At 41.7% G+C, this 20,298-nt stretch overlaps 1 protein-coding gene across 1 annotated transcript in view; it reads left to right on the forward strand.

Annotated features, from left to right (window-relative positions):
* Positions 1-237: 237 nt before the first annotated feature.
* The window catches only part of slc6a8 (solute carrier family 6 member 8), a 42,752-nt gene continuing 22,691 nt past the window's right edge, over positions 238-20,298 (forward strand). The window contains exons 1-4 of the mRNA XM_088331015.1: positions 238-1,008; positions 9,610-9,741; positions 12,854-13,121; positions 15,888-16,020. Coding sequence (XP_088187141.1) covers positions 696-1,008; positions 9,610-9,741; positions 12,854-13,121; positions 15,888-16,020 — 846 coding nt within the window. The 5' untranslated portion in view covers positions 238-695. The remainder of the gene's footprint in view (positions 1,009-9,609; positions 9,742-12,853; positions 13,122-15,887; positions 16,021-20,298) is intronic.

A 20,298-nucleotide genomic window follows, 5' to 3' on the forward strand; every position in this document is an offset into this window, starting at 1 on the left:
GTTATTGTACGCACGGGTCCCTCGAATTAAGTTAATCGGACGGGTTTATGAAAGTTCTATTTGTGTGTTTTTATGCAAACGTTCATTGCGCGCATGCGTCCGTTTGTTTGTGTGTACCCATACATAACTAGCGAGTGTCAACTCTCTCGCGCCATTTTCATTAATGAGGCTGATTCATTCGAGTTGCGCCCCACTAGGGAGACCCACGCCTGTGACGTCAGAACAAAAGAGGGGGGGCGCTGAATGCGCTGTGACGTCAGCCAGAGCAGCATCTCCTTTAAAAGGCGCGCGCCGTCCACCGAGAAGCTGACAGGATCAAGTGCAGGATCAGGCAACATCCCCCACACGAACTTGCGCTCCTTTACACGAAGACGACCCTCACCCTCCTCCAGCAGGTGCCCCGTTGGGACTGCAAGGAGGACTCGGCGACCCCATGCTCGTCGTGCAGCGACCCCCCCACACCCCTCCCTCCGCGCAGTCTGCCCGCCGATGAGATTCTTCAAGCTGACGTTCAAGTGTTTTGTGGATTGTTTCTGAACGTCGTCGTCGGAATCTTCCGGACCTTTCAGTTTGCCTTGAATACTTTTGGAACCCCATTCATTTTTATTTGCTTGACGGCTCCACTCGATAGGCGAGAGAGAAAAAAAGAAAAAAAGAAGCTTTAGGATATTTTGGGCTGTGCGCCTTTTGGATTGATGGACAGCCAGGCTGCGCCTCCCCTACCCTCCACCTGCTCGATGCTGCCCCCGGAGGAGGGCAGGAGGAGTCCTTTAGGGCTCGGTGGAGGGGTCATGACGCCTTCGGCCGGGCCAGACGGACCCGGGACGGATGGATGCGGACCAGAGGGCAAGAAAGGCGGTTTGGTAATAGTGGGCGTGCCGCCACCGGTGCGTCAGGAGCGCGAGACATGGAGCAGGCAGATGGACTTCATCATGTCCTGCGTGGGCTTCGCAGTAGGACTTGGGAACGTGTGGAGGTTCCCATACCTGTGCTACAAAAATGGAGGAGGTGAGAGGAAAGTGGAAACTTTGAAAGATTCATATATACATTAAGTCAGGGGTGTCAAACTCATTTAGCTTGTGGGACATTCTTACGAGGCCAGACTAGTAGATTAATGGCATACAAAGTGTGCCTTAGCTGGAAGGGTGGGGGTCTTTTCGTAGGCTCACGATTAAATTATGATTTAGGGATGTAAGTTTTGATCATAAAGCAACCATTGAGAGTTTTTTCCTTCACTAGGATTTAATTTCTGGTTGTGTATGATTGTGCATTTGTAAAAAACAAAAAACAAAATCAAAACAACAATTGAATTCATTTTAACTATAGTTTATATAACGCAAGGAAACTCATGCAGACTGGAAAGGTACAAAAATGACTCACAAACACTATCCATCATCCATCCATTATCTGGACCGCTTATCCTCAGTAGGGTCGTGGGGGTGCTGGAGCCCATCCCAGCCATCTCCGGGCAGTGGGCAGGGGACACCCTGAACTGGTTGCCAGACGGTCACAGGGCACACAGGGAAAGACAATTCGCTCGCTCATTCTCACAAACACTAGTTTAAAGGAATTATTTAAAGGTGCTGTGCAGAATTTGAAAAAAATTGTACTTAAAAATGCCATCTTCTGGCTTAAATCATAATTGCAGCCTTTGTCAAGCTGCTTGTGTGCACATGCAAGTATGCGCATTCCTTAAAACCGCCTGAATAAACTCTTCTTTTTTCATCTTTTTGGGGATTCGGGTTAGTGTTCATACTTTACTTGAAGCAGGCCATTTCTTACTCTCACCATTTTAATGCTACACAGAAAACCGCAACACAGGCATCAAATATCTCTCCACCTCTCCATGCCCCCTGTCCAGCTTCCTATTGTTTGTGAATCCCTAATAGCTCTGATAAGGGTAAGATAAAAGCAGGAAAGTGCTGTGGAAAAACAAATACAAAGGCTCTGTGAACTCAGTTGAGAATTGTTAACACAACTTAATAGAGAAAATATTCTTCTTTCAACTTTTAAAGGACACCTCAAACAATACTGCCTATCTTCAAATATTTAAAAGTCTTTCTGCTTTTTATTTTTTTACGATAATGTTTACCTGAATATGGGAGCTTTGCTGTTTGATTCGATATTTAGTATAAAAAGGAGCTTAAGCTTCTCTAAACCTCTGCAACATATTGCTTTAAACAGCGTGTCTTTGACTCGTTCTAATCAAACCAACAAAGGGATAGGTTTCCTCAATGTTCTCTGGTTGATTAATGGTAGTCAGCAAAAACAGCTTGGGAGTGGTGCTTTGTTTTGGCGACATCTAGTGGACATATTAAAACTGCAAGCCATTTTTTGACACTTATTTTTTTTAGCCTCTCTCTGCATTGTTTCGCAGGGAAAATAACAGAAATAATCATAATTTTACCAGAAATATTTCTCTTATAAAGACATACAGATATAATTAGCATTAGCTCAGGGATCAAGAGGTCGCAGGTTCAATTCCCAGATCCTCCGTGTTATTTGTCGAAGTGTCCTTGGGCAAGACACTTAATCCCTGCAGGTAGGTGCCTTGCATGGCTGACTCCCTATTGGTGTGTGAGTGTGTATGAGAATAGGTAAGTGTAAAGCACATTGTAAAGCGCTTTGGGAGGTCTTCATTGACTTGAAAAGCGCTATATATATGCAGACCATTTACCATCAATTAAATAAGTATCTAGATGAATGTTGTCACTGCATAGCAAAAAACTACGTACAATACTGTATATCCATCCATCCATTATCTGCACCGCTTATCCTCAGTAGGGTCGCGGGGGTGCTGGAGCCCATCCCAGCTATCTTCTGGCAGTGGGCAAGGGACACCCTGAACTGGTTGCCAGCCAATCGCAGGACACACAGGGACAGACAACTCGCTCGCTCATTCGCACCTAGGGACAATTTGGACCGGCCAATTCACCTGAAATCCATGTTTTTGGAATGTGGGAGGAAACCGGAGTGCCCGGAGGAAACCCACGCAAGCACAGGGAGAACATACAAACTCCTCACAGGAATTCCGGTAGCTGGATTTGAACACGTGACCTCAGAACTGTGCCGCACACGCGCTAACCACTGCGCCGCCGTGCTGCCCGTACTGTATATTATTAACGGAATTATGTCTTATTTTCCAGCAAGACACAATAATTGAAATAAAACAAGAAACACTTTTTCTCAATTAAGCTAGACTGTCTTGCCAAAATGTGATTGTACTTTTTTTGGGAAAGGAAAAAACATTCACCAATCGAAATAAGTTGTCAGGCCCCATTAAAATATTTCTGGGGAAAGGTTTTAAGATGAAATGAATAAAGAGTATATGATTACAGCAATTGTAGTCGAATCAGAAAAAAAGTCAAATAAAAAATAAAATAAACAATGAAAAAAAAACACTAAACCCCCAAAATAATGTATATGATTGTCACCACAATCAAATTGCATTTTTTTTTCAAGAAAACCTTTACATAAAAACAAAGAACTGTATTTTCAGTTGAACTTTTTCCTAAGAAAGAATTGTCGAAGGAAGCAGAGATGACATGAAAGTGCTTTAAGTTGAATTTTTAAGTCTTGAAGCAAAAAACGCACCCTAGAAACCTTTGACGTGTGTGCAGATATTTGGCCTGCAGGGTGTTTTGTCTCACACATCCCTGGAGAAAAGAGTTATGACACAATAAACCCCTAAGGCTGTTTTATGGTGATGAGCATATAAAATAGAACTAGACATTACATATTCTCAGATCAAAATAGATTTTAAGACCTTGATTTGCAGCCAATATGTCTTTTACAAGCGTTGAATTTCAAGTAGCCTTTAACCCCGCCCACCATTAGTTTGTTTTGTTCTGCCACTTGATTGACAGATTGACAAAGTACAGTGTCTGAATTAACGTCTGCCCGGACACCCGGGGCGTGCATCATTTATGTCGGGCGTAGAACTTACAAAACATCTCCGCCCGGTTGTCCAACAACTTTTTCAAGGGAAAAAAAAACAAAAAACGACAGATTTTTCTTTCAAATCAGACGTTTGCTTTATTCCGATTTCAAAATCTTAGTTTGGTTTGGAAATTTCGGTAAGGTCATGCTTTTGCATATCATTTTCTAAAGTAGACGCACAGAGAACACAAGATAAATGGATCAGTGGTTAGGAATCAGCCCCTGAAGAAAGATTCAAAAGAAGCTAACAAAATTCATGATGCTACAAAACGTAAACATACATTAAAAGCATGGTGGAATGAGTTTACGTGACTTGTAGCAGACGACAAAACGCAAACATTGCATGAATGAAGATGAGTAAATACCTGTACATACTGATAGCAGACGGAAAACAGCGATGTCATATAGATGTAATGAATGCTGTAAGTAGATCTATAATAATTTTAAGTGTTGTTCTGTTATATATTCTGATTTTCAACCCTTAATACTTTGCAACAATGGGTTCTTTTGTGACGAGTGGTTTTGTTGTGAAAAATGGGGCAGGCAACTTTATGGCTGGGCAGGCAACTTTTCAGAGTTGTCTGCCCTGCTGTCCAGTAACTTTTTGTCAAGAGTTTCAGACACTGCAAAGTATCTTAGAAACTTGAACACCCCTACTAAACCACTTGTACATGAGACACTCATGATGTAAAAATACACATGCATTGAAATATACGTGTACAAGATCACACGCGTGTGCTCGCTCTTGCGCACAAAAATACACTCTGAAACATGCGCCGACACATAAATGTACTCGCTCACAGTTCACGGATCCCTATAGCGCCAGAGTGTATCGGGGCAGCACTTCTTGTGGTGTGCCTTGGGCAAGTAGAGCCTGGCGGCACCCATCCTTTCTAAGCCATTTTTTGGGGGGTAAGGGTTTGCTCCACTACATGAAACGGATAGTACTGAATTCCATGGTTAGCTGTAGCAGGAGAAACCTCCTGATCTGATTTAGCAACTGGGGCCGTGTATTGATAAAGTTTTAGTGATGCCGATTCCTTATCGAAGCAGTTCCTTATCGATTATCTTGTCGATTCTCACTGCGGAAAAATACGTACTATGTGACTACAGATATAGTACAAAAGGTTTTATTAATACAAAAATAATTTAAAGAGGGTCTGGTCTGCTGGACGAGGGGCCTCTGCTGTACCTGCAGCCTGATTCTGACTGCCAATCGGGTCATCTAAATTACATGTGTAAAAAAATGTATTCAGAAGTGAGAGATGAATACACACAGTGGCGCTAAATTAACCTCATGTCAAGACTAAAAGCTAAAACTGAAAGCTAACATAGCTAGCTAACTGTTAGCAGGCCAGCTATGTTGTTTACCTTCTGTGGCTACACTGTCCTCCTGTCTTCGAAGCACCTGAAACACGCTGCATTCTTTTGAGGTTACTGCCATGTTGTCCAGCTAGGTGTTGGAGCATGTTGGTAGTGTTACCCCTCTTTCGCTGAGATGGATTTTTTGAAAATATGGCATATTCCTGCATTGTCTTTTGGAGCGAAACACAGCCACACCATTGACCGTTTACTGCGAGCCGGTGACATCTCTGCAGGATTTGTCGAGCAGAGACAAAAAATAGCATGTGGAAACGTCACCTGCATGGGGTTGCGTTTGTTTCTGTATGTTAGCACCGCAGCCCGGGCGGAATCGATAGTGGAACCAAAATTGATTTTTACCACCGATTCCAAGGTATAGATTAACTGTAGAACCGGTTATCGATGCGCAGCCCTATCAGAAGCTTCATCTTCTGGTCACTGTTGTTTTACTGATACGGAAAAACGTTTGTTGCAAAAGTATGGCATCGTACAATAGGCATTGCATCACACGTGGCTTTCCGAACACGAAATATATTGCACGCGGCCGTGCAAGCGTTACGTTCACGCACTCAGTAACTGCTGACTCAGTGGCGCTGTTCGGATGAAGGACGACGAGAAGTGATGAAGGTGAACTGTGGGGGGTTGGTGGTCTTTGTGCAAAAAGGTCCGCTCTCTCTCACGGGTTGTAGAACAGGCTGACACTTTTATTTCTCAATTTGTGTGAGTGTGTTATTCATGTGCGAGCGTATTTGTTTTAACTGCAGTCTCCAACCAAAAAGCAACAACTCACCTTCACCCTTATCGTTGTTAAGCACATGGAGGTCCCTTGAACGAAGCTTTAAAGTTTCAGTGCGTCACTGGAAGCCTGCTGACTTTGGTGATGTTTGAAAGTCAAACACCTTTTGAAGGTCACACTGTGATTAATAACTCAACGGGTGGTCATGTCAGCTTGAACCTTTGTGAGCCCTGTTTCGTGTTTTTTCCCCCTCTTTCTTTGTCTTTAAAGGTATTCCTAAATGTTTAAACGGGCAAAATGTGATGAAATTGTACATGCATGTTGCATAAAATCGATGTATATTTCATCAGTAAATTCCGAGATAATGCTTTTTGAAAACTTGTCTTTGTCATCCTGAGAGGTAACATCATCTGAGAAAGACATACAAGCAAGCGAGCCATAGTGTTTTACATGTTGATTAGTCGAAAAGGTTACGGGTGTTCTAGGCAAAGTTTTGTTCTCATACTTAATAGAAGAATATAATTTACTTTTATTGTCATTCTTTGTAACCATGCCCACAGAACGAAATGTCGATACACCTGACCCGTACAGTTAAACTGTAGCGAGCCAAACAGGGCGCCGCCATTTTAGACCCAACTGCTTCATTAGGTGACCAACCCCCCCAATTCCAACCCTTAATGCCAGGTAGGTAATGAGTACCAATGTTGTAAGTCTTAATCATGACTCAGCCGAGGCTTGAACCAGCGACCTCCCAGTCTCGGAGCGGGCGCCCTTCCATCTAGGCTACCAAGCTGGTGTAAATAAGTGGCGCGAACAATATTACTTAACGGAAGCATATAAATGCCTAAAAGAAGAGGACCAGGGACTGAGCCCTGCGGAACACCACAGCTAACAATAAAGGGCTCAGATGTCATTTCCCCATATTTAACACAATGTGTCCTATCTGAGAGGTAGGATCTGAACCATGAGAGGACAGTTCCTGAGGGACTAATCCATGTTCCAGCCGATCGAGTAAGATACTATGGTCCACGGTATTAAAGGCAGCAATGAGGTCCAGCAGCAGCAGCAGTGATGAAGCGCTAGAGTACATTGCCAGGAGAAGATCGTTGGTGACTGTCTCAGTAGAGTGATTAGCCCTTAACTCTGACTGCATAAACTCAAAAAGATTATTCTCAGTCATAAAATCGTTCAGCTGCTGTGCCACACCTTTTTGATTCAGAAAGAAATGGTAGTTTGACTCAGGTCTGCGATTAAGAGTTTTGTAAGTTTTGAGAGGGATTCCAGGATCCCGATGCTTTTTGGTTGAGTCATCAGTCAGGTTACATCACATGCCCTGCCCCATCCTTCTCCGGCTATCATTGCAGTGACCAGGCGCAGCGCGTTACAATCGGAAGGCGTGGGTTATTTTCAGAGTGTACAAGCGTGACGCAGTCATCCCTGACGCCACGTGTGCCACGGTTAAAGCGCTAGTTGATGATAATCCTTTAATCCTATAGGCCGACCCCCAGGTGTCGATGGGTGGAATTGGCGATCAGCGCCTCCGCTGGCAGGGAGGGTTTGACACAGTCGGGCAATCACTTTGATGGCCGTTCACAGGGATGTTTGTTTGCATCTATCAATCATCCACTCGTTGGCATCAAATCACAGATAAAAAAACGATGTCAGTGACACAGGTCGGGTTGACAGAGTCGATTGCTTTACAACACTTTTTGGGTTCCCACACGACACTCAGAATAGTTGACTTGGGACAATACAGACATCCTTTTTTTAGCTACGAATAGCAGATTTTCTATAGACAGGCCAATAAAGCAAACGCCTAAAGAGATGACTTTCAACCTGTCATTGTGTTGTTATCCAGCCGAGGAGGAGGCACAAATAACTAATATAATGATGTCTGAGGGGCGGCCTGGCAGCGCAGTGGTTAGCGCGTGGGCGGCACAATTCTGAGGTCATGAAATCGAACCTTGCTGTGTGGTGTTTGCATGTTCTCCCCGTGCTTGCGTGGGTTTCCTCCGGGCACTCCAAAAACATGCATAACAGGTTAATTGGCCGGTCCAAATGGTCCCTATACGTGAATGAGCGAGTGAGTTGTCTGTCTCTGTGTGCCCTTCGACTGGCTGGCAAACAGTTCAGGGTGTCCCCTGCCCACTGCCCGAAGACAGCTGGGATGGGCTCTCGCACCCCTGTGACCCTACTGAAGATAAGCGGTGCGAAAAATTGAATGAATGAATGTTGGTAACACTCTGGCAATCCGTCAAAAATAAAACAGTAGATACTCTGGCGTCTCAGTTGCAATCCGGGAAACCAAGTTTTCTATTTTTATCAATCGACGACTTGCACTCTCGCTGTCGCTCAGCTGCCAGGGCCTTGAGGAAGAAGTGTAACGTGAACGCTAGGTTTAACCTGGAATTAAATTCTAAGACCCACCAGGGAATTGAAATATTTTTATGGCGATGTAATAGTGGGTGGTAAAAAGATTATATGCAGTGTGCCCCAACAACATGGACTGAGATTTAGCACTTTCATTGGCTGACTTTGCTTCTCTCAGGACTGCAGTAAGAATGTACTCTGTTGATTTTCGTTTGTAAATAGTGCGTTCCTCAAAATAGAAGCAAAAACTCAATTAGCACAGTGATTGAGCTGGGATTAGCCAGATTATCTTGCTAACTGTAGCAGTCGCTGTGGCTTAGTGTGCTAGCACTTCTCACTTTCTGTTCTCTGCCAATCGTGTGTGCGTGACGTGATCCCGTCGCTGTAAATGCTGACCGAGAGATTATCATGAACATCAACTCCAAATCTAAAATTAGACAACTTTATGAATCTCGAACTGTGTGCGTGCGTGTGTGTTTTATGTGATTTATAGGCTCCGAAACGGCTAAACCCATTTACTTGAAAATGTACACAGTTGTATTTTAGGCCTCCGCGATTGTCTTTAGCTGGGTTTTGTGTCAAGTCACCCTGGATAAATTCCAACAAAATCGATAAACTTCTGCTTTCATGGGGTCTCTAACGCCATCTGGCGTCCAATTTGGGTGCTCTAGCTCCCGACCGCCAGCTACTCCAAGCAGCTGCATCCAATCTTTGATTTGTGCCATTGTGTATTATGCACACGTTTCAACTAACTAGATGTAGCGATTAGCATTTATTTTCTATTTTACCTCTTGGGTGTGTTATTTTTACGCCCCTGTTAAAGATTTTTACATATCAGTAATACTTTCCTAATCATTTTCATATCCCTGTCCTCATTTTTATATTACTGTCCTTATCTGGTCTTAAACATGTGACTGCTTGTCGAAAAATCAAGGCCCCTGCCAGACTTTGTATTTATTTTTTCTAACACACAAAAAGATTATTTTTGTTCATTTGAAAACGAATTCATCTGACTTCTTCTTAACAATGCAAACACTACTAATACACTTACTATAAATTTAGGTCTACAGTTATTTTAGCGTCTGTCTTTCTTTTGAGTTGCCCAGTATGGTTAAGAAGTAAAAGCATACATGACCAACAGTGGTAGGTTAATGGTATTTTGACAGTCACCCAGTAACACTTTTCCTTTTTTTTCCGGCCAGGCGTCTTCCTGATCCCGTACCTGTTGATCGTATTTGTGGGTGGGGTGCCCATTTTCTTTCTGGAGATCTCGCTGGGTCAGTTCATGAAGGCGGGAAGCATCAACGTATGGAACATCGCGCCGCTATTCAAAGGTAAGCCTCGTGGCCCCTCAGAAGGCCCTCATTGGGTCACTGGGTCGGGAAAGTATGCTTTCCACAAAGAGGGCTCGCTCAGTTCTGGAGATGGTAACAATAATGAGACACGAATCGTTTAGAAAATTATGATACAAGTGGTGCAATTATATGAGCTCCCTCTAAAGCCCAGGTGTCAAACAGGCGGCCGGTGGGCCGGATCGACACTGGAGCTATGTTGCTTTAACTTTCTTCCTCTTTTTTTCTTTGGTTTCTCTTTCTCTCTCTCTCACTCTCTCTGTCTCTCTCTTTGTTTCTCTCTTTGTTTCTCTCTTTGTCTCTCTCATCTTCTCTCTCTTTCTCTTTCTTATTCTATCTCTCTGTCTATATTCCTCTCTCTCTTTCTCGCTCTTTCTTTCTCGATCTTTCTGTGGCTCTTCCTTTCTTCCTCTGTCTTTTTTCTTTCTTTCTCTCTCTTTCTCGCTCTCTCTTTCTCATTCTTTCTCTCATTATTTATATTCTTTCTTCTCTCTTTTTCCTCTTTCTTCTCTCACTATTTCTCTCTCTCTCTTTCTCTCTCTCTTTCTCTCTTTCTTTGCTTCTTTCTCTCAGCCCCTTTTTTCTCTCCTTTTTCTTTCATTCTTCCTTTTTAATCTACTAGTCCAGCCCCCTGAGATTTTTCTTTTAACATGTCGCCCCCAGTTCAAATGAGTTTGACACCCTGCCCTAGTGGTATTAAAAACATCACCACTTAATTGTGAGAGGGTCAAAGGCAGTCAAACAATAGCCGTCATAAACAAAAAGACAAAGTGACAGTTGAGAGCGGGGCTGAATTCGAATGGTCTTGCAAAAACACTTGATAAGGAAACCTTAATGGAGCACCTTGGGCAGATGGATGCACAACTTCAAATGATTAAACGGAAAGACCCCTTGTATGGTATAAAAACATGGTCAAGAATGCTCGAAATACACCCAACATTCAGTTACAGCAATCCACGAGCCCATATAATAAAATAAAATGACTAGAACTACCATGAGAGACCCATTCAATACTGTTATATGTCGAAGTGTCCATGGGCAAGACACTGAATCTCTAATGCCCCCAATAAGCAGGTCGGCGCCTTGCATGGCTGCATGGCCGCTATTGGTGTGTGAGTGTGTGTGTGAATGGGTAAGTGTGAAGCACATTGTAAAGTGCTTTGGGAGGTCTTCATTGACTTGAAAAGCGCTATAGAAATGCAGACCATTTACCATTTATTAGAATTCCAAGGCAACCTACAAAAATATCATTATATAGCAGGGGTGGGCAAACTAAGGTCCACAGGCCACATGTGGCCCATCAGCCTTATTAATCCAGCCTGCCAAACAAAAATGGTGAAAATACACAAAATAGTAAAAAATAAACTATCACTTTTATTTGACCCTTCGTGATTTAGGACTATACAAATAAAAATGACTTGACTTGACTTGACTCTTTTCCAATGTCCCTTCGCTTTTCCTCATGCATTGCTGAAAAATCGAAATCGATACTATATATATAGCAGATACAAACATTAAAAACTTTTTAACCCAATGTGGCCCCTAACTTAAAAAGTTTGCTCCCCCCTGTTTTAAGCTATTACATCATAATCACGGGGACCGCAACAATTGCATCGTGGTTAAAAAGAATCAAAGGGCATAACAACTGGTAAAATAACCTTATAATGGTCGAATTAACTACAGAGTAACTGCAAGTGACATGAACAACCAGGAGTGACAAACGCAAAATAGTAATAAATGACACAACAATTGCACAATAAGAACAAATGTCATTTCATGGGGCACAGTAACCATATAGAAACTGGCAGCATTGTCAATATTAGGGAGAGATAAAATGCATAAAATAGAATGGAATAGAATAGAATAGAATAGAACTTGTTGTCATTGTAACATGTAAAATACACAAAATAATCATAAAGTGCAAGAAAATTAAAAACAATATGAAATACCACCGTTCTAAATAATAAGTTAAGGCTTCTAGTACAAAAATAGATAATATTAAATCAAAGATAAATAAAATAACTTTAAATTTAGAGCGACATGACAAAAAAAATGAGGTTTATTCATCACCATAATGTAGCGACTGCATTGTAACTCAGCTAATTGTTCCCCTTATTAATGATTGCAATTCCCCTTATCAATTGATAATAAACCTTCCAAACACAACACTGCACCTATTCACTCACAACAAGATAAACCATGTAGAATACTGCCACAATACAGTATTCGCAATCTACGATTACGTTGTCATCTGTTACCAGTGACCCAGAGGATCCAGATTAGACCCAAAATGGGCGAGACAAGATTGGTCTTAAAAACACTGACTCTAACATTTATTCTTTTTTTTCCCCAATACAAAAACTGTAATTTGGCATACTCAAATTGAAGTGATCAGAAAACGTATAAAATACTTATAAAATACTATAGATATCGTTGCAAAAGTTCATAGCATGTGTATAACAATTAACATCCATCCATCCATTATCTGCACCGCTTATCCTCAGTAGGGTCGCGGGGTGCTGGAGCCCATCCCAGCTATCTTCGGGCAGTGGGCAGGGGACACTCTGAACTGGTTGCCAGCCAGTCACAGGGCACACAGAAACAGAACACTCACGCGCTCATTCACACCTAGGGACAATTTGGACCGGCCAATTAACCTGACATGCATGTTTTTGGAATGTGGGAGGAAACCGGAGTGCCTGGAGGAAACCCACGCAAGCACGGGGAGAACATGTAAACTACGCACAGGAGGTTCAATCTCATGACCTCAGAACTGTGCCGCCGTGCTGCCCTAACAATTAACAGCATAGATAATATGTGGGACTATATTATCAACAGAACTCAACCCCATTGTATTCACATTTGCATCCAAAGAACCAAACAATTAGTGAAATCACCTCAAACATTACTCAAGCTCAGGTTAGTGAATTAAAAAACATTGCAAAAAAGAAAGTGAATATGTTGATAAAATAAGGGGCAACCAACATAATAGAGAGTGATACATTCAACATTTCACATTAAAGCTTAGCACATTCATCTCATTTTCTAAATGGCATTATATGTAAAATAACCGAGTTTCTGGGGCTACGATCAGGTCTGGGATACGCGTCCATGGTGATCGTCTTCTTCTGCAACACGTACTACATCATGGTGCTGGCGTGGGGCTTCTACTACCTCATCAAGTCATTCAGTTCGCAGCTTCCGTGGTCCTCGTGCGACAATCCCTGGAACACGCCCACCTGCGTGGACGCTTTTGACCTCCACCAATGCAACAACGCCAGTGCCAATGCCACCATCGCCGGCAGCAACCTCACTTGCGCCCAAGTGGGCCAGGCCAGATCGCCAATCATCGAGTTCTGGGAGTGAGTAACGCATCACTAAGCGTCAAATGCGTCTATTGAAGGAGCTGTATGTAAGGTTGGGAGAGGTACTTGGAACATATAATCCAGTTACTAGTTACCTGGTGAAAAATGTAATCAGTTACGTAATCCAAATACTATAATATTAGATTAATTTAACTCGATTACTGTCAACTACTTTTGGATGAGTCCAATGCCAATTATGGTAATCAAAGTCAAATTAAAATAGAATAGAAATACACATTTTATTTAAGATAAATGAAATATGTAACCTTGAGAAAGAATTGGAGGAAACCAAGTTCAGGTAGTTGTTTGTGGTCTAACAAAAAAGTGCTCACGTTTGAACAGCGTAGCTCAGTTTTTTAAGCAAAAAATAAACTTTTACATGGCAGACACAATATGCTCTGTTTTAGTTCACATAAAGAGCCCATTAAGATCCCAATATGGTTTTAAATACACCAGGTGTTCATTTTCTAAATTTCCCCAAAACTCTGGGGTTTCTCGTTACTTTTTAACTATTTCTATTTATTTTCAACACCTTCTATGTTATTGTATTTTTATATTCACAACTTTGTATTTACATTTACTTATTTTTTCGGGGCGGCAGTAGCTCAGGAGGTAGAGCGATTGTTTTAGGATTAAGGGATCCCAGTTCGAATCCCGGCTTGTCCGTGTTACATGCCGAAGTGTCCTTGGGTAAGACACTGAACCCCCAATACCCCCAATAAGCAGGTTAGCGCCTTACATGGCTTCAGAGATCACAGCCGCTATTGGGAAATGTGAAGCAGAATGCAAAGCGCTTTGGGAAGTCATTGACTTGAAAAGCGCTAAATAAATGCAGATCATTTCATTTCAATGAAAACTATTCTTATTTCCTAGTTTACTACAAAATGATTTTTAAAATAACAAATACAGATTAATTTTAAGCAATAAATTCCCTTTTAACAACAACTAATATATATGATAGACAAGAAAATATTGAAATAAACACAATTTTTTGCTTTTCAAAGTGCAGTTCATTCAAGTAATTTTATTTATATATTTTCTAAATGTTTGCATTTTTTATTAAAAAAATAATGAAACATAAATTTGTGTAAGAATTATTTTTAAAAAATCAAAATGTAATGAGATAAATAACATGAACGTCAAAAGAGCAAAATTGTCTGGTAATTGAACAAGAATATTTTCTGATGCTACTTTTGAAGTTATACATTGAAATATAATATGTTATCTACCATTGGCTGTAATCCAGGTAAAGGCATTCTCCACCTACTGTGGATTAATTGACATTTAGCGCAGGTTCTCACATATGTAGCGAATATAGGTGGTAAATAAATAATTCTAACAAATAATTTACTGACCAATTGAATTAAAGAGCCCAGTTTATTATTTTCAAAACTCGCCTGGCCTTTTTAGGGCAACACATACGTTTTTAGATCATTATTTCAGGAAAACGGATGAAAAACCTTGCTTAGTTATTCTGAAGGGTGCCTACACACACTTTAGGTGAATTCTTTTCACCGTTTTGATCGGTCAATATACTTTAAACAAGATACAGACATTCTTAGATTTATGTACTTTTCTTTTACTAATCATCTACTGAAGAAGTTTGAATATAACACAAAATAAAAATAAGAAAATAAAACAAAGACAACTGGAGGTTGAGAACCTTAACTGGCATTTGGATAAACAACAGAAACTTGATTATTACAATATTATATTTTGATAGAATTCCCCCCTTTACGTCACACCAATACCAATACTAAGCAACAACGAGCTGTTCTGGAAAGTTCTGCTTTGATGAAGATGACGGCCCAGTCTTTATGTCCTCGGCTGTCGAGTGATGAAGAATCATGGTAGGCTTGAGACCCGGTTGGGAAGAGGACCACAGGATGCAGGATTTTGAAGCAGAGGTTGACTGCTGGTGGCTTGAGTCTTCTCTGAGGTCGCTGGCTTTGTCCCACCAATTGGCCGCTAGCTTGATCAAGCTTTGCAGCTGACTTGGCAAGGTTCTCTGGCTGCTTGTTGAGCTTAGACTTGGTCAGGACCCTTTTTTGGGGCTTTCTAACTGGCCAGGGTTTTGATCGAGTTCTTCTTGTTAGGATATGCCCTCTTCTTGCTGGTCAAATTCAGACTGGCCTTGTGAGGTGAGACGTGCACCAGCTTTAGGTTCTGGTCTCTCGGAGAGGGTGGACCCCCTGTGGTGGAGTTGTCACAGCAGCCTTTGGTGCGCTCATGCAAGCTATTTACCCCCCCCCCCCAACCTCACATTCCACCAGTATCAGTCAGATAACATATCTATGGGATAGACTTAAAACACAGTATTCACTTCACATGTTTTAACATTGTTTGATTGTTTTCTGCCTTTGAAAAACGGAATTCTGACTAAACGTTGAATACTCTACACATATAATCAAATGTTCCCAGTCAGCCCTGTCACTTTCTGTGAGGCTTATCAAGTTTAATGAAAACAAAACAAAAAAAATTTCATGTGAGGATAATGTGCCATGTAGTTTAACTTGCCACATAGAGTGCCATTGGATGACACCTACAGGCACACCAGTCAATAAGGGCAGGCCATTGAGGGCCTGGCCCGCAACCCAATAAGGGATTCAGCCCCCTACTAGAAGCCTGATATCTGTTTTTTTTCCTGGGTAATAATAATCTTGACCACCATGCAATTAATATGCTCCCATTGAGACTGGTGTCCGCCTAAAGGAACTGTAATGCATGACTTTGTGCAATTTGTGTGTTTCTGTCCCTGTGCAGGAACAAAGTTTTAAATATCTCATCTGGCTTGGATGATCCAGGGCACATCAATTGGGAATTGATGTTGTGTTTGATGGCCGTGTGGCTGCTCATCTACTTCTGCGTGTGGAAAGGCGTCAAATCTACTGGAAAGGTAAAAAGCAAGCCAAAACATGCTGATGTGAAATGACACAAACACACACACCGCTTGCATTACCATTCAGTGACGTCAAAAATGAGTTATGTAAAATTGTGTGTGTTTGTGTGTGTGTATGGTGGGCCCTCTGACACAATCATCATAATTGTAACACATGTTAGTTTTGATTTAAATGTATTTTTCCAAAGCATATTAATGTTTAAGATTATTCTCCATATTTTGTACTTTACATCATACATTTTATCCATTTGGTTACACACCTTGCAGTAATTTTAGGTCAGAGTTTTTATCAGCTATCCCCTGTTGTCAGCCTGTATTAAATTTGCCCATGGCCCTCAGAATCAACAGTGCTGGGGTTTGAGCACTTTAAGCAAATGTCAGTCTTAGATTTTTGCAATAGCCAATCAGATCCTGCTATGGCGACATTAAGGCCATCTAGAAGGCCTCATATTGAACGGGACAAGGGGCAGTAATGCAACAAAGTGATGGCGCCAACCACGCTTAAACGTGAAGAAGAAGTGACATGCACACGACTTGAGGTTATTCACTTGAGTTAAGCCAGTGGCTCCTTTAATAGTGGGGTGCGAGGCTCCGTCGATTGGGGCGCAGGCAGGTTTGGAATCAGGGGAACTGTTTTTTTTAACTTCCCCCGGCGTGCTTGCTATGTTAAAAATGTGGGCAGTGGACAGCACGAAAGGCAAATAAATTAGACTGTCACTTGAAGACATGACACCCCAATTACACTTGAGTCCTTTTCAGCAAAACGTGCTGAGAGGTGGATATTTGGCTTGCACGGAGGTGTTGTGTTACCAACAATATCAGGCACTTGTTTTGTCCCCACCAATATTATGTGATGATTCAAAAAATAAATATTGATCGATCAGGGTAAAAAGGGTCAAATAACCTTCTCTCCTGCAGCGCTGATGCAGAGGACCCATCTCTTGGTGATGCCTTTCTGTATCTCACGTGAGACTTAATTTTTTTTACAATTTGGTCCTTAGTGATCCCAACCGCAAATATACGTCCCGACAATAATCCCTTTTCTGGCTCCTACGTCAGTAAACCAACGAGCGTTGTTGGTGCGATGTTTTCAATAACATCGGAATGATTTCAAAATATGGAAAAGACACATTAACACACTTTTCTGGGATTGTAACTCTGTTAATTTACTTCCTGCTTCACGCAGACTCAACGTACACATCAGGTGTGCGCATCCGCAGATCAAACTTGCAATTAAATATTTGTTTCCATGACGGTTGCTATCATATTATTGAGCAAATGATTTGCTTGGTCCTGCTTCAAAAAGCTGTGTATTGCAAAGTATGCTTATTCATGTATACTTAAAAAGTGGTCGGCGGCGCCCTCTGTTGGCTGCGGCTGCATCGGCTCGCTACAACGGGTCAGGTGCAATCGACATTTCGTTCTGTGTACATTGTTACACAGAATGACAATACAAGGAAATTATTATTATTATTATTATTATTATCATCAGTAGTCAGCACTAATCATTTAATATATTTCTGTTTTGCAGTATTTCTAATATTGGGCTTTTCAGTTAATGTTGGTGATCTGATGCATATACTGTATATATATATTGGATTTTTTCTTTCAAGTGGGGCTGCAACAGAAAATAATTGAGACGCGCTGAGTTAAGAGAAGGCAGCGCTATGCGAAGCAACCGTGCTATCTATCTATCTACCCTGGTCATATCCCTAGAGAGGGGTGACCACACATACAAAAACAAAGAAAATTAAAAAAGGGAAAAAGTAGCAAAAAACACACGCAAACATTTTGGGACCATGGCCAACCCAAATGCCCAAAGACCCTAACAAGTTAAGTACCTTGGCACCCAACTTGGTGATGTGTTCGTCCCTCCAGATAAAACGGGACATAAGAAAGCGGCCATGTCACTCAGGTCAGGGTGACACAACACACTCTTCTGTTCAACAGCAGGGCCCGACAGCTTTCACTGGTTTACCCCTGCCGTATCATACGGGTGCCCTGCCCATCCCTTAGAACGCGCCCAAACATCCCACTATCTTTTACAACACCTCTCCACTCATTCTTATCACCAACAACCGTGCTACATCATGGATTTTTTAAAGATAAAAATGATAAAAATGTGTCATGTTTATCATTTCAACCCACTCTGGCTGAAGTTGATGACAATGAATATTTGGTCAAAGATACTGTATACTTGCAAAGCCATTTTCGAGACAGACCGTTCAAAGGAATCAAAATCTCACGAGAAAGTAAAACTTGAAGGATGATTTTAAATTCTCTTATTTTTTTTTTTTAATAGTGATACATTTTAATTGCCGACTCAGGTTTATTAATATTTAAATGCTCCGGAAATAGCCTGTGTTGTACACGAATGAGGCTATGTGACTCTCAGTCATGCACACGTGTGCTTCTGTATAGGATTTCTTGGACTGTGTCGCTATAATTTAGTGGTTCTCAACTGGTCTGACTTCAGAACCCAGCATCTCACCCTAATTACTAGCTATGGCCCGAATCAAGAGAAAATATCCACTTTTCAAATTTATTGAATGAAAAAAATTGTGCAGTGTAAACTAAAGATAGTAGGATATATTCACCTTTTATTACGAAAACAAAATGACCAGAAAAACGATAACGACTTCAAATTGTAATATTTCCTTTATTGCTCAATTATCTGCATTTTAATAAAATCCAAAACCTCAGCCATTTTTACAGACGCAATATGCGCAATCGATAAAAAGAAAAAGTGCAACATATTTGTCAGACCTTGTGGCTCGTTTCTGCTGTTCTGTCCACTAAAAATGAATTGCACCTTTGCAGCCACGATCGGTTATCCCTGATCACATATTGCTGTGCGCAAGAACTGGCAGAGCACAGTTTTGTCAGACCTGGTGGCTCTTTGTTTGTATTCATTCCCGCCTAAAATGAGCTGCACTTGTGTAGCCCCGATCCATTACTCCCAATCCCATATTGCTGCAAGCGGGGACCAGCAGAAGTCACTTTTTCGAGAGGCGTGCTGTTTCAAGCCGTCTAAAATGAAATGAAACGGGGTCCATTATCCCTGGTTGACTATTTCTAAGAACAAAGTTCGGCACTGCACTTTTTTTTCGGCCGAGGCGTGCCACTGTGGCCTGCCTAGAATGAACTCCACTGTTTTGGCCTTGATCCATTATCCCCAGTGTATTATTGCTGAGACCTGGGCCGAGAGAGCAAATATGTATCTTCAAGTGTTTTTTTTTCCTGTTCTTTCTGCTTAAAATGTATGGTCAACCATTGGTGCAAGTTGGGGGCGGCATGTTTTTTTTAAAAATCTCTAGCATTATTTTGCCAAGGGAAGGCAGAACCATATTTAAAACCGGTTCTCGACCCACTTTTTGGTTGCGACCCTCCAGTTGAGAAACACAGCAATAAATGATGGATAGATGGATATTAGTACAAGCCGGACTAAGTAGGACATCACTGAAGGCCTAGGTGTGATATGCATAGCCTGCCATCGTGTGTATGTTCACATCCGGTGCGAGTACGCATGGGAAAGTCGACTGAGCGGGTCAAACTCAAAACCCGAACACGAACCCCCGTGCGCGCTACCCGCACGCAGTCACGTGGAGGGCTAAGCATTCCCATGGCAACGATGCCGAGAGGAGGCCCTAACAGGGACTTGGCGAGGTTGTGACGCGGGCATCAGTGATTTGTCCTCTGTGAGGGGGGAGGGGTCATTTATTCTGCAGTGGGACGTGACTGAGAGATGGTGTGTGTGTGTGTGTGTGGATCAGTGTTACATAATACGTCACATGAAAATGGTGTGTGTATTCCAGTTATGACATCACACAATAGGACATGAGATGTTTCTACAGTCTAAGTTGCTAAAATTTTAGGTCTATGTCAAGTATAACACTGTTATAATCTTATTTTAAGCTTTTAACCAAATGTTACCCGTAAATTTATAGAAAATGTTTGAAATTCAAGAAAGGGCTCATCATTTGAGAGGCTATGAAGAATTTAAAATACCTAGAATTCAAACAATCCGTATACGTTGTTGTTTCTGTACTTCGTGTAAAACAGTCTCAGTTTACAACTGAAACGATGCAAAAATATTCATAGTCTGTTCACATTTTGCACTGTAAGAGTCTTAGTCTCAAAGAGTCTCAAAGGGCTGCACACACCACAGACTATAGCAAACTACCATACCCTCATCTAAAACCTACATGAGGGCAAAGGAAAAACTCAAAAACCTCAGCATGAGGAAAACGAAGAAATCTTGAGAAGGAACCGCAC

This window comes from Urocampus carinirostris, chromosome 3 (assembly GCF_059441175.1).
Source record: "Urocampus carinirostris isolate Australia breed hairy pipefish chromosome 3, RoL_Ucar_1.0, whole genome shotgun sequence".
Taxonomy (NCBI): Eukaryota; Metazoa; Chordata; class Actinopteri; order Syngnathiformes; family Syngnathidae; genus Urocampus; species Urocampus carinirostris.